The 14,474-nt window shown below is 39.0% G+C and overlaps 2 protein-coding genes across 4 annotated transcripts in view; one reads left to right on the forward strand and one right to left on the reverse strand.

The window, feature by feature from the left end:
- LOC117288834 (leishmanolysin-like peptidase 2) overlaps positions 1-8,016 on the forward strand; it is a 64,384-nt gene extending 56,368 nt beyond the window's left edge. The window contains exons 16-18 of one of the 2 annotated variants that reach the window (XM_033769688.1): positions 1,062-1,156; positions 5,027-5,129; positions 7,224-8,016. In XM_033769688.1, the coding sequence (XP_033625579.1) occupies positions 1,062-1,156; positions 5,027-5,129; positions 7,224-7,512 (487 nt within the window). In that variant the 3' untranslated portion in view covers positions 7,513-8,016. Of the gene's footprint in view, positions 1-1,061; positions 1,157-5,026; positions 5,130-7,223 lie in introns of those variants that run through there. The other variant, XM_033769696.1, reaches the window with a different exon arrangement.
- Positions 8,017-11,040: 3,024 nt separating this feature from the next.
- The window catches only part of LOC117295849 (ribokinase-like), a 33,617-nt gene continuing 30,183 nt past the window's right edge, over positions 11,041-14,474 (reverse strand). For both annotated transcript variants that reach the window (XM_033778629.1, XM_033778637.1), the window contains exons 7-8: positions 13,508-13,693; positions 11,041-11,575 (exon numbers count right to left, since the gene is read on the reverse strand). In XM_033778629.1, the coding sequence (XP_033634520.1) occupies positions 11,402-11,575; positions 13,508-13,693 (360 nt within the window). In that variant the 3' untranslated portion in view covers positions 11,041-11,401. The remainder of the gene's footprint in view (positions 11,576-13,507; positions 13,694-14,474) is intronic.

The following is a 14,474-nucleotide window of genomic DNA, read 5'->3' on the forward strand; positions in this document are numbered from 1 at the left end:
TTTACCATGGTCTTGTATTAATGTATTATTTGCACTGTTGGAATGGATTGGTCGGGGCAGCGTTAGCTGGTCACGGGTGGCTACACAGGGGTAGGAAGGCTGGGTGTTTTTCCCAGCCTGTTGTTGTCTTGATGTCCTATGTGACCGGTTGGCAGTGTTTTGGCTGGTGCATTTTTTTTAGTGTGCGGGTCTTTTGTTGCTTTGTATTTCTAACTGAGCGGCAGTGAACACTATTGGTAATTACTCAAAATAATTATCATCATAATAATAATAATAATAATAATAACCGTATTTATAACGCGCCTTTTGCCAAAGGATACAAAGCGCCAGGTATTATTACTGCAAGGAGTGGGGGCGATTTTTGAGATAATATAAGACCTAATCTTTAAGCACAATGTAATGGTTTACAAGGTGCTGTGGCGCAATATGCTGCCAATCCAGCCAGGAGTAGGAAGGTTGATTACGAGTAATGGGGAGAGGTTGATAGTAAAAAACAATGTGAGAAACAGCTCCCTCTGAAGTGACGTAGTTTTCGAGACAGAAGTATTTTCGTATCAAATTTGATTTCGAGACCTCAAGTTTAGAACTTGAGGTCGTGAAATCAAGCATCAGAAAGCACACAACTTCGTGTGACAAGGGTGTTTTTTTCTTTCATTAATATCTCGCAACTTCGACGACCGATTGAGCTCAGATTTTCACAGGTTTGTTATTTTATACATATGTTGAGATACACCAACTGTGAAGACTAGTTATTGACAATTACCAATAGTGTCCACTGTCTTTAACTTATTTTGTAATTTATATAGTTTTGATATTAATTGTGTATACTTGTATTTGGCCAGTGGATGTCAAGTTTCTATGTTTTTTTTAATGTGGACAATAAATAAATCTAATCTAATCTAATCTATCTAGATACTTTTGAATCTTTCCTTTTTTACATATGCCCCATGAAGCTGAGCGGCAGATATGTTGTATGTGTTGCTTATTTCTGGATAATATAGATGATGTGTGGATACATGTAATACGTAATTCATGCTGTTTTCCATTTTGTTTACATGTAGAAGTCGTATATGCCAACTTGATGTTACTGAAGGCAGAGATTTCAACACGATTAATGTGACCTTTTACATAACTCAAGAATTTCAAGAGAGCAATGGTAAGCAAGAGATGGATTGGGCATGTGATGTTTACATTTTGTATGTGGCTGCATTTGACCTCTGTGGATGTGGTTTGAATCCCACCTCAGACCTATAGACTGATCCGAAGCGCACAAGTGTTTAGCACTGCGCGCCATTGCTGGGGTGTACAAAATGTACATGTGCCCAGTTTTGTGCACAAAGACATAAGGAAATCATGTTTCTTTTTACTCTTTATGGAAATTAAATGCTTTCCTCAACGAACAACACAATTTCCTTAACAGGACATCATGATATACCACAATTATTTGCAACAAAATATAAGCTGAATCATCTTGAAAAAGGTGCTTGTCTTAGGCGAGTTAGGGGTTAAAGAGGCAGAAACTGCATAAAAGTCGCTAAAATGCATTACATCGGCAAGGTATTTTGTCAGAATTCCAGTATTTTACTTTCTGCTTAATTTTAAAAACTTATCAAGAATGTAGTACGTTGTTATATCAAGCAGCCATATCAAGGAAATTTCATAGATTATCAAGGAAGACATTTAATTCCCATAAAAAGTGAAAAGGAAAACGATTTTCTCGTGTCTTTGTGCACAAAACTAGGCACAAAGACACCCCAGCAGTGGCGCACAGTGCATGGTGGCGCTCAGCACTTGCGCGCCTGGATCGGTCTACATGTATATAAGCCTTGTATGTGTGGACTAAGGTTTTTAAGGCCCTGCCTCATGTGGGTTTCCCTATACATGTACAAGTATGTTGCGGTCCACAGATTACATGGGTTGTTCTAAAATCCCCTACGTCCTCGACATCTGCCCCATAATCAAAGCATGTCCCAATTCCGAAACTTATAAAACATCGCTTTACAACCGAGTAAAAATTAATTCATAGCCTGCGCGTTTAAAGAGCAGGGCGGCCATCCAGTACAGTCAGTGGTGTAGCAAAATGTCAGAATTTGTTGTTAAAAATTGTGTGCCAGTCTGTGTAGACTTTTGTCCATTATAGGGCCCAAAATAAAAACAATGGAAATAGGTCCGCCTGATCATCTTGTGGTGTATTTGGCATGGGTTTACAGACAATAAATACACACACTGTGCAAAGGAGCTGCCATACTGGAAAAACGTTTCATTTACTAAACCTGGGAATGCAGGTCATGACCATTTGTCATGACATGACCATTTGTCATTATACAATTGTTGCACGCTGTGACGGCGTCCACGGCATTCCCAGGTCAAAATTCCAGTTGAACCTAGTTAACTGGGGTCAACTGGTTCAACTGGATGGTGATCAAACTCGTCCATTTTCCATATTAACCAACTGGTTTGGACTAGGTTTAACTATGTTCAACTAGGTTGAAATTATAAACCAGTTGGTCTCTGTCCATTTTCCGTATTAAACCAACTGGTTTTAACTGTGTTTAACTAGTTTATCAACTGGTTTCAACTAGTTCCAGTTAAACCCAGTTTAACTAGGTTCAACTGGAATTTCGACCTGGGTTTTGTACACCCGAGGGGGGAAATGGAACCCGAGGCGAAGACATGGGGGTTGAGGGGGTTTTAGTACACCCCAGGTTACAGTGCCAAGTAGACATGGGGGTTGAGGGGGTTTAGTACAACCCAGGTTACAGTGCTGAGTAGACATGGGGGTTGAGGGGGTTTTAGTACAACCCAGGTTACAGTGCTGAGTAGACATAGGGGTTGAGGGGGTTTTAGCACAACCCAGGTTACAGTGCTGAGTAGACATGGGGGTTGAGGGGGTTTTAGTACAACCCAGGTTACAGTGCTGAGTAGACATGGGGGTTGAGGGGGTTTTAGTACAACCCAGGTTACAGTGCTGAGTAGACATGGGGGTTGAGGGGGTTTTAGCACAACCCAGGTTACAGTGCTGAGTAGACATGGGGGTTGAGGGGGTTTTAGTGCAACCCAGGTTACAGTGCCGAGTAGCCATGGGGGTTGAGGGGGTTTTAGCACAACCCAGGTTACAGTGCTGAGTAGACATGGGGGTTGAGGGGGTTTTAGTACAACCCAGGTTACAGTGCTGAGTAGACATGGGGGTTGAGGGGGGTTTTAGAACAACCCAGGTTACAGTGCTGAGTAGACATGGGGGTTGAGGGGGTTTTAGTACAACCCAGGTTATAGTGCTGAGTAGCCATGGGGGCCGAGGGGGTTTTAGTACAACCCAGGTTACAGTGCTGAGTAGACATGGGGGTTGAGGGGGTTTTAGGACAACCCAGGTTATAGTGCTGAGTAGCCATGGGGGTTGAGGGGGTTTTAGTACAACCCAAGTTACCCGAGTAGACATGGGGGTTGAGGGGGTTTTAGTGAAACCCAGGTTACAGTGCCGAGTAGCCATGGGGGTTGAGGGGGTTTTAGCACAACCCAGGTTACAGTGCTGAGTAGGCATGGGGGTCGAGGGGGGTTTTAGTACAACCCAGGTTATAGTGCTGAGTAGCCATGGGGGCCGAGGGGGTTTTAGTACAACCCAGGTTACAGTGCTGAGTAAGACATGGGGGTTGAGGGGGTTTTAGGACAACCCAGGTTACAGTGCCGAGTAGCCATGGGGGTTGAGGGGGTTTTAGTGCAACCCAGGTTACAGTGCCACGTAGGCATGGGGGTCGAGGTTTTTTTTAGTACAACCCAGGTTATAGTGCTGAGTAGACATGAGGGTTGAGGGGTTTTAGTGCAACCCAGGTTACAGTGCCGAGTAGCCATGGGGGTTGAGGGGTTTTAGCACAACCCAGGTTTACAGTGCTGAGTAGACATGGGGTTGAGGGGTTTTAGTACAACCCAGGTTACAGTGCTGAGTAGACATGAGGGTTGAGGGGGTTTTAGTACAACCCAGGTTACAGTGCTGAGTAGAACTGGGGGTTGAGGGGTTTTAGTACAAACCCAGGTTTACAGTGCGAGTAGACATGGGGGTTGAGGGGGTTGGTAGCAACCAGGTAAGTGCTGAACATGGGGTTGAGGGGGGTTTTAGTACAACCCAGGTTACAGTGCTGAGTAGACATGGGGGTTGAGGGGGTTTTAGCACAACCCAGGTTACAGTGCTGGTAGACATGGGGTTGAGGGGGTTTTAGTCACCCCAGGTTACAGTGCTGAGTAGACATGGGGGTTGAGGGGGTTTTAGTACAACCCAGGTTACAGTGCTGAGTAGCCATGGGGGTTGAGGGGGTTTTAGCACAACCCAGGTTACAGTGCTGAGTAGACATGGGGGTTGAGGGGGTTTTAGTACAACCCAGGTTACAGTGCCGAGTAGGCATGGGGGTTGAGGGGGTTTTAGTACAACCCAGGTTACAGTGCTGAGTAGACATGGGGGTTGAGGGGGTTTTAGTACAACCCAGATTACAGTGCCGAGTAGGCATGGGGGTTGAGGGGGTTTTAGTACAACCCAGGTTACAGTGCTGAGTAGACATGGGGGTTGAGGGGGTTTTAGAACAACCCAGGTTACAGTGCCGAGTAGGCATGGGGGTTGAGGGGGTTTTAGTACAACCCAGGTTACAGTGCTGAGTAGACATGGGGGTTGAGGGGGTTTTAGAACAACCCAGGTTACAGTGCTGAGTAGACATGGGGGTTGAGGGGGTTTTAGTACAACCCAGATTACAGTGCTGAGTAGACATGGGGGTTGAGGGGGTTTTAGTACAACCCAGATTACAGTGCTGAGTAGACATGGGGGTTGAGGGGGTTTTAGTACAACCCAGATTACAGTGCCGAGTACTCTAAGTATCTATTGGTTTCAACATCAGAAAGATGGAAATAAATCAGTTCATAAACAGATGGACATGGGTACAGATGATACACAAAAAGGCAACTTCCTACTTGAAAAAAGAAATGCCTCTTAACTTAAATTTGATTGGATTAATTTAATTGGATTGTTATGTGTACATTCCTTTAGATATTCCTGCACACGTCGCCTACTTTGATCTTCAAGAAGCCATCAATTCTAATAGATTACAAGTGGAGTATTCAAACATTAAGTACACTGCCATTACTATCAGGTAATTACATGTAACTTCTGTTTACTGTTTAACATTCATAAATACCTTGGAGGCTTTACAGACTCTGGTTGGTCAAAACTCGATCACGTGGAGTTGATATAAAGACTGGCTCTGGAAACTAGCAAATAAAAGGAACTTTTGCGTGTATCAATAGACCCCTTGCACAACGCGACATGCTACAGGGACCTGAGCTCATGCGCATGTTTTTATGCTTAAAGAACAAAGAACAAAGAACTTATGCTGCTATCGTCCAATCATTTGAGTCCAGTCAGGCCGCTTTTTGAGAGAGTGACGTCACATGCAAGATGTCTATTTTTATGTAACTAATGCACGTGTATAAACCCATATGAACATATGGTCTTGTTTTACATTCAGCAGAGCTCACAGTTGACAAAATGAGGCCCTTGAACACGAGTACAACAGAAACACAAAGAAAAAAATTCACATTTTGACCAATTGTATTTATAGGTTTTCTCGGTCACTTTCGGAAAATGAGCAGCCAATTCAATTTTCATGCGTTCGAATTAAAGCTATTTTGCCTCTCCGGTTTTTACTGCCTTTCAAATTCGGCCATTCAATTTCATTTTGAGGCATTCAAGTTCCAAGTACACTAATTTTTTTTGGACACACAATCATCATTCAATTTAGCAAAGCTGGTTCGACTAGAGATTTAATCATTTTCAATACCGTAAAGAGGCAATCAATTTCGCTCAACGAGGATTCAAATAAGTAGCCTATACGACTAAAGATACATGAATAAACAGATAAACTGTAAAAAGGCAACTGTTTCTTACCTTCACTTTTAAATCAAGCGAATTCCTTATTTTCTTTATTTTATGTTTCCAGTAGACTTTACCTGGGGCCCCATAAGGGTTTTTTTCTTCTTTATTTTTCCGGAGACCTTTAATGGTTAACTGACCAAGACCTGATATTTGAATGTGTTTGAATGTTTGTTAGTTTTTAAATGTTTTTCCTGGTTTTTTTTTGTGTTTTATTTTTGTTTAAACTTTTGCCAACCATCAATCTGTTGGCCTGCCAGACATCTTGGCATATTATGTTCAAGAGTGCCAAAATATGAACCGTATGCCTTTAACATTCATAAGGAAACAACAAGTTACATACGTTTTTAAGATTGCACAAATTCCAGAATTGACTGCCCCAACATTTTAATTAAATTACACACGCCTCAAAAAAACTCCTGCGAATTTGAATGCAGCTTCCATGAATTGTTAAATTGAATGATTATCTTGTTAAATTGAATGACGTAAAAGTACATTTGACCAGTCTTAAAAAGAAATCGCATGACCCTATTCAGTAGCATTCGATTTCATGCGAAATAGAACAGGCTGTTCATTTTCCGAAATTGACCGAGAAAACCTATATTACAAGAATTGTCTTGGTCCGTTATTCATCAGCCAGCCACCAACCCTGTCATTACCACGTAGTGAAGACCGGGTCCTCGCACTGTTATTGACTATGCGCTCATTGTCATAGAGTCGCCTGGATAAGTAGCTCTTTTTTTGAAAATGTTACCTGGTTTTGACCACATTTTGACCTGGTTCAAACAGGAAGCTCTGGAAAAAATAAATCATTATCTTTGGGCCTTATGTATGACACACACATTTTTTTCATTTTTGACCTTTACTTCTGGTTCTAACAGGAAATTCAATTTAACAAATAAGATGTAAGAAAGTCATAACCTTTGTGTCATCTTGGAACATTTTATTTTTACCTTTCCTTCTGGTCCAAACAGGAAGTTCAAATAAATCACATTTCCTGAACCACATGTCATGAAGACATGTTTGTGCCATCTTAAAGCTTTCAACACATTTCACATTTTATTAAAAAACATGGCCCCAATTTCACCCTTTTCCCTGTCAAAATATTTTCAAACATCACAAAGTCCTGAACAGTATGACTCAAGGGGTACAAAATAGGTTCACACAGCGGTACCTACTGCTAAAATATATGATTGGAACTGCCTCTAGCTACCCGGCAATCTCGGTGGTCTAGTTGGTAAAGACACTGCTCTAGAATTGCTAATTCTTGATTTATGGTGTACACAAGTTCTTTTACTAATTTTCTTTTGAACAGGATCCTGAGTGGTTTTCTACCTACAACAGTTATTCCAACAGTGATTGCAACAAGTGTCGAATTTCACACTGCAGTAATTGCTTTAGGTGTGTGTGTGCTTGTATTCATATTGATATGTGTGACTGGATGTGTCTGCCACAGAATGAAAAATATTACAAATGCTATTAAACCTTCCGATTTTGAATCCAATGGGATTGTGTTGGCCGATCAGCAAGCACCAAGGGTAGCTAATAATTATAAAGTAAAAGACTCACAAAGAAGAATTATGTTTAGCCAGCAACCACAATAGGTGTAAAGAGGGTAACTAACCCTATACTAAAAGTTTGAATAATTCAATCAAAACTCCAACTGATTGTTTGGAGTTTTAAAGGGACACGATAGTGACTATTGGCACTTTTGCTCCTCTTTTTGGCAAGTTGGTCTTTGAAAAGCATTTGTTACTGTTTGTTATGAAATATGTATGGTTAGATAGTTTAAAAGTATAGTATAATAATCCACACAAACATGCCTCGAAAATACGTGGTTTTCCTTGTACATCACAAACTAACACGATTGGCCATTTTATGGAGTAAAAATGGGGCCAGCCATTGAAAAAGTGTACTGTTTTAAAATGTAAAATTGTTATATTTCTTTAGTTGAGCAGGTATTAACTTATTTATTGGGGGGTTAATTAACCAATTTGATGTTCAGATTAACATGGTGCGCATTTTCTGTTCTGTAATATAGTCCATTAGTAACATAAACTGCGCCAATAAAGTATCTAAACACTTACAAATGGTCAGATTTATCGGAACCTGAAATAGTATACAAAAATTTGATTGTTCGTTTCTATTCACCGTTAATTTCTGCACGTTTTGACACATCTTGTGTTGCGCTACGATGTTGTTTGGTGGATTTATGGACACTTGAGTGGCTGAAGGTCGAATTTCAAAAGTTGCAAAAGCCCCTATTCACCCCAATTCCAAAAGGGAACTCACATAAGCATCACACTCAGACAAAATCAAGGCAAAAGACACAAACTCGTTTCGTTTACATGACCATGAAATTAATTGCCGTATCTTTAACTCTAAAACTGCTGTTATCCTGTCCTCCATTCTTGGTGTGTCCTCCATCATTGTCCTGAACGGCAAAGAGTCGTCTTCTCATACTCTCAATGAGACCTCTGATCTGTCCCTGGTCAATCCCCTGCCATTTCCTGATCAGGATGCGTCGCAAACCCCTCGAGAGTGGTGTCAGGCTTTATGGACTTGTTCACTTTCTTCTTCTGCTGCAGAAGTCACCCTCGGACGGCCACTCCTTGGCAGGTCGTCCACATTTCCCTGAGCTTGGTAGCGATTCCACCATTTACTGACCGTCGCATCGACGTACCGGCTTCTATCAAACCAATGATCCGTCCTCTTTCCTGTTTGGTCGTTTGAGCCATCTTTCCTGTTATCTTGAAACACCTTTCCTTGCTTACCATTGTTGTATGACTCCCATCTTTGACCCCTTTGCTTGGTTACTGACAGTTATTGCTGATGTTCATCGCAACCGATTTATCCAAAACGCGACAAAAAAAAATCATTTATAAAAGGCGGGCAAAAGAAACGCCGATCTTACTCGTCACAATACAACGATTTAGCTTGAATAGGGGCTTTTGCAACTTTTGAAATTCGACCTTAAGCCACTCAAGTGCCCGTAAATCCACCAAACAACATCGTAGCGCAACACAAGATGTGTCAAAATGTGCAGAAATTAACGGTGACTCGAAATGAATAATTATTTTTTGGTATACTGTTTCAGGTTCCGATATATCTGACCATTTGTAAGTGTTTAGATACTTTATTGGCGCAGTTTACTTGTATGTACACCCTTCTTTTGTTTATAAAAGGAGTTTTTGGGAGAGGAGGAAAGTTTGCAAAAATTGAAATGGCTGCCAAATAAAAAAATATATGACTCTGTATGGATAGTTTATGGACTTAACTTTCATATGACACAAAAAAGTCTGAAAATAATTTATGATTGGGTGAGCACTGCTCACTTTTGTAAAGGGCATGAAGATTTTGACTTAAAAAATTCACTCCAAGATGTCGGCTACTTATTCTTCAGTGAGCAGTGCTCACCCAAGCATGAATAATTTTCAGACTTTTTGGTGTCAAGAAACCACAGAGTTATTAGAGAGGTATGTAAGATCCATAAATGGTTGAAATTGGATTAGAAAGTTCATGGTTAACTATAAAGTTGCAATTTAATTGTTGACAAAAAGTTTATTTTTATCTTGAACTATCAAGCAAACAAAAAGCAACTGTTGCTCTCTATCATTTTGACTGGTTTTGATGGACAAAAACTTGTCTTTCTACCCAAACTGAACCTTCTTCAGAGGCATAAACAAGTACAAACAAATACATATATTCATTTATAAAAAAGGAGGGGAGAGGGATATTTTTTAAACAAGGGAAGGATCCAGAAAAAGTGGGAAAGTTATAGCCAATCAAAGTTACTAATTTATGAACAATATGTAGCTAGGAAATCAATAGGAGTAAGGTGGTGAGGACAAAGGATGGTCAGTATGAAAGGGTGGATTACTGGACCATAAAAGTGGTAAAAGCATTTTATGTATTACAATGCAGGAAACATGAAAGGGTAGGACTAGAGTGCAATCAATATTGAAGTATTCAAGAAAGAAGTAGTTTTCCACTAAAACATTTTAACAAAGTTTAATTATGAGGTATATAAACCTCATAATTGATCTTTGAGATACATGTATTGACTAAATAGGGAGACCACCAACATAGTGCTAGATAGCTCAGTTGGTAGAGCGCCGGCACGTTAAACCGGAGGTCGTTGGTTCAAATCCCGCTCTAGTCAGTTTTTCTTTGTTCAACCCAAAATCATTTATATATATAAATATATATATCAAATAATAAACCACAAGGGAAACTGACTGGGTACATTTTTAAATGATTTTGGGTTGGACAAAGAAAAATTGACTAGAGCGGGATTTGAACCAACGACCTCTGGTTTAACGTGCCGGCGCTCTACCAACTGATAGCCCTATGTTGGTGGTACATGGTCTCCCAATTTTGTAAATATCTCTGTTCGGGGGTGCCTGTCAGAGACCATTCATATATATCTTAGATATATATATATTTTAAACAAGATGACATTGACATAGTGATATTAAAGACACTATTGGTAATTGCCAAAGACCAGTTGTCTCACTTGGTAAACCTCAACATCTGCATAAAATAACAAACCTGTGAAAATTTGAAATCAATTGGTCGTCAAGTTGTGAGATAATAATGGAAGAAAATACACCCTTGTCACACAAAGTTGTGTGCTTTCAGATGCTTGATTTCGAGCCCTCAAAGTTCAATTATGAGGTTTAGATACCTCATAATTAAACTTTGTTAAAATGTTTTAGTGGAAAACTACTTCTTTCTTGAATACTTCAGAGGGAGCCGTTTCTCCATTGATTGCTAATAGTATCCTTGATTGCTAATAGTATATATTTTAAAAGTGTATTATCTTAAAGGAACACGTTGCCTTGGATCGGTCGAGTTGGTCTTTGAAAAGCGTTTTGTAACCGTTTGTTGTAAAATGAAAGATGTTTAAAAAGTAGAATAAAATGATCCACACAAATATGCCTAGAAAATGCATGGTTTTCCTTTTACCTCGTCGACTAACACTTTTGCCGTTTATGGGAGTCAAATTTTTTATTCCCAAAAATGGCCGACCGTGTTAGTTCGCAAAGCAAAAGGAAAACCAAGCAATTTCGAGGCAAATTTGTGTGAATCATTGTATTCTACTTTTAAAACATTTTTCCAAACATATGCATTTATAACTAACAGTTTCAAACTGTTTTTTTTTTCAGACCAACTCGTCCGATCCAAGGCAACGTGTTCCTTTAAGAACATGAGTTTATAATATTTACATTATCTCACAAGTCTATAATTGTACAAATTGTAATTTCAGTATGTAAATTTATTGTATGAAATTAATGTGTTCATTATTTTAAATAAACTCATGTACATCTAAATCCTGTGTAAAATATTTAGAGCAAATTTCATTAAGGCTATCCCATTTAGCATGTGGATCACCTTGTGCAAGAGTAAACATTGTATATGAGGTTGATGGCCTTATTTATGCTACAGTCAAAGTAGTTATATCAGAGCTTGAGCTTCTCTCTGTCTACCACATTACAACAAGTGACTTGGTAGATCTTTGTGTGATGGATAGCTTGTCTGTGTGCCTGCTGACTGAACGCTGATTGATGCAATGTAGGAAGCATTCTTAATCATCTCCTCTAAGCTTAAGTTTGGATGAAGGGCTAGGTAGTAGGCTAAAGCACCCACAAATGAATCTCCTGCACCCTAGAAAGACAAATACAAGCATGTTGGTTACTTTTTTAAATCAAGAGGCCTTCTGAAAAGTGTAATGTCTATGAGGCATGAAAAGGCGAGTACAAAATGCAAAAGCCGTGTGGTGACATTGGTCAGGGATGAAATTCTTCCGCTTTTTCTGACTTTTGTTTTCACTTCCGACTTTTTATTAAGATCTCTGACTTGGGGAAATTGACTTTTGTAGCAGCGGGTGAGTCTTTTCATTACTACATGTCGGGCGAGTCTCACACATTTCATGTAAATGGGGGGAAGGATGGTCAAGTCCCAAAGAAAGATTGATTTAAAGTTCATAAAAGTTTTTGACAAGTCTTGATTTGTGCTAAATTTAATGTGGCTGTGATCGCACATGTGACGCGTGAACCTTTCGCCACATCTTTTTTTGTTGTTAGATCACGAACATTTTATTACAAAAGAATATTTTCATACAACTGAACCTCGTATCAAAAACCCATAAAAATGGTTGTTGATGAAAAGATGTATTATCAAGGGCAGAAATTAGTGGACAAGACCATCCCAAAATGATTTTTTTTTTTGGGGGGGGGGGGGGTGTTCAAATTTTTTCCCCCCTTAATACATGTGGGCTGGTAAAAAAAAGTTGCAGGTGAGCCCAAAAAATGATTACTGGTTAGTGTTACGTGTGTGCACCTCCCGTGATAACAAAACTTTAGTCTTTTTAATTTTCTCATCCCTCAATGATAACAGGGGTCCATAAAGGAATGAAGTTGATAAAGACATATTCACACTAGAGCAATATTTGTAGCATGGTTGTAAAATTTTACAATACAGTATAAACAAGAATCTTATCACAAAACTTCAAAATGTCCAGAACGCTGCTGCTCGTATATTATCTAATACACGTTGATATGATCACATCACCATGTATTAAAACAACTTCACTGGCTCCCAGTCTGTCAAAGAAATAAATTCAAAATTATTTTGCTCGCCTGGAAAAAGCTATGAATGGAAGGGCTCCTCCATATCTCGAAGAAATTCTCTCACCATATACACCTACTCGCAATCTTCGCTCTACAAACCAACTTTATTTAACTGTCCCTAAAACAAACACTTCCAACGGCGTTCATGCTTTTTCTGTATCCGCACCCACACTCTGGAACTCTCTTCCTTTACATATTCGAGCTACAGCGTCTCTGGACATTTTCAAATCTCTGCTAAAAACCCACCTATTCAAAATTTCTTATGATTGACTTTCTGTCTGTTTTTAACCATTTATTTTTGCCAACACGTTTATGTAATTCAACATTTTTATTCAACGTACCCTTATTTCTTTCCAAGCTTCGTAATTTGTATTTTTGTTTTTGTTTTGTTACTCTCTTTGTTTGTTTTATGTGCCTCGGAATAAGTTTAGTCTTAGATAGATGGCGCTTTATAAGTTTTAATTATTAAAATTATTATTATTATTACAGTATGTACCTTGTGTCAAAGGACAACAGCCCTTGTGAAATCTTGCCAAGCAATGCTACATCTCGTCGGAGGTCCCGACCTAGGACAAAATCTTCCGCAAGCGAGCATTGGCAAAATCATCCAAAGAAGGGAACCTTCTTTTATTGAACCTTCTTTTATTAACTGGCTGTGGCATGCATGGCAACTTTTTTGTGTGACCAAATCCCATGTCAATCAGCAAATGGTAATTTTGTTGAAGATCATGATCACTTGGGGGAAAATGGGCTTACTATAATATTTATTTTTAAAAAGGTTGAGACTATGACCGAGTAAAACTACTTCAAAACTGTTATAGGCAGCATCAGATGAGTTGGAAAACAAACACAAAGTTTTATGACAAAGCTAAGGCCAGTGGCCCTTATTTTCTCTTTAAAAAGCTGGAAATAGCAAAATTTGATAGCCTTTTTGTGAAATTTGAAAGTGTTTGTAAATTACACTCACCGTAGTATCAAAAGCTTTTACACATCTTGCTGGTATATGCACTGGTATGCCTCCTGAAGTCATCAATAATGACCCTTGACCTCCCAATGTTATGATTACTGTCTTGCAACCCTTCTGAAGTAACTGTATTGCTGCACATTTAGCCCCATCTACATTGGTAACTTGCAGACCCGTTAGTAGCTGTGCCTACGTATTCATTAAGGAGATACAATGTTACGGGTCTATCTCTTGATCTTAACATTGCACATGGTCATGACCAGCTGTAAAGTGAGATGAACTGTCACTTTTTCAATTCTTGTCTTTTCAACTGACTCATCTCCAATTTGTAGGATAGTTTCTATGTTGTCTTATTCTTTATATTTGTACATGTACCAATTTTTTGAAAACATTCTATATAATAATTTGTTGATACAATTTGATCAAGTTTCAATGAGGTATTTTAGTGAAGTTTATATTAAGTTTTGATTGATTGGTTGAATTTGAATAAAAATACAGCAAGAACATGCAATAAATACATACACAACAACAGGAGAAAAGAAAATGACATAAGATAAACCACAATAGAACACAAGATAGAAATACTGCACAAAACTATCCAAGGATAACCCCCCAAAAGCCAATAACTTAAGACTTCTTTCCATTGGGGTCCTGACAAAAAACGACAAAAACACCAACAAGAAATGGAAGTATAAATAGACAACCTAGAAAAGAGCAAAATGATAAACCATGGAAAACACAGTAAGAAAACACAAAACAAATAAATAAATATAAGCTAAATTATGAATTAAATTAAATCAATATGCAAAAAACATTAAAAATAGAATGAAAACCAAAACGGAAGCCAAGCTATGCTTCCTTAGAGATGGCTTTTGTGGCAAGGTTGCATTTGTGTTGTTATAATTAGTGGCTGACCAGGCGCTCGTCTAAGTGGGAAATGGACAACCAACACTTTTTTTGCATAGGCCTG

This window comes from Asterias rubens, chromosome 1, assembly GCF_902459465.1.
Source record: "Asterias rubens chromosome 1, eAstRub1.3, whole genome shotgun sequence".
Lineage (NCBI taxonomy): Eukaryota > Metazoa > Echinodermata > Asteroidea > Forcipulatida > Asteriidae > Asterias > Asterias rubens.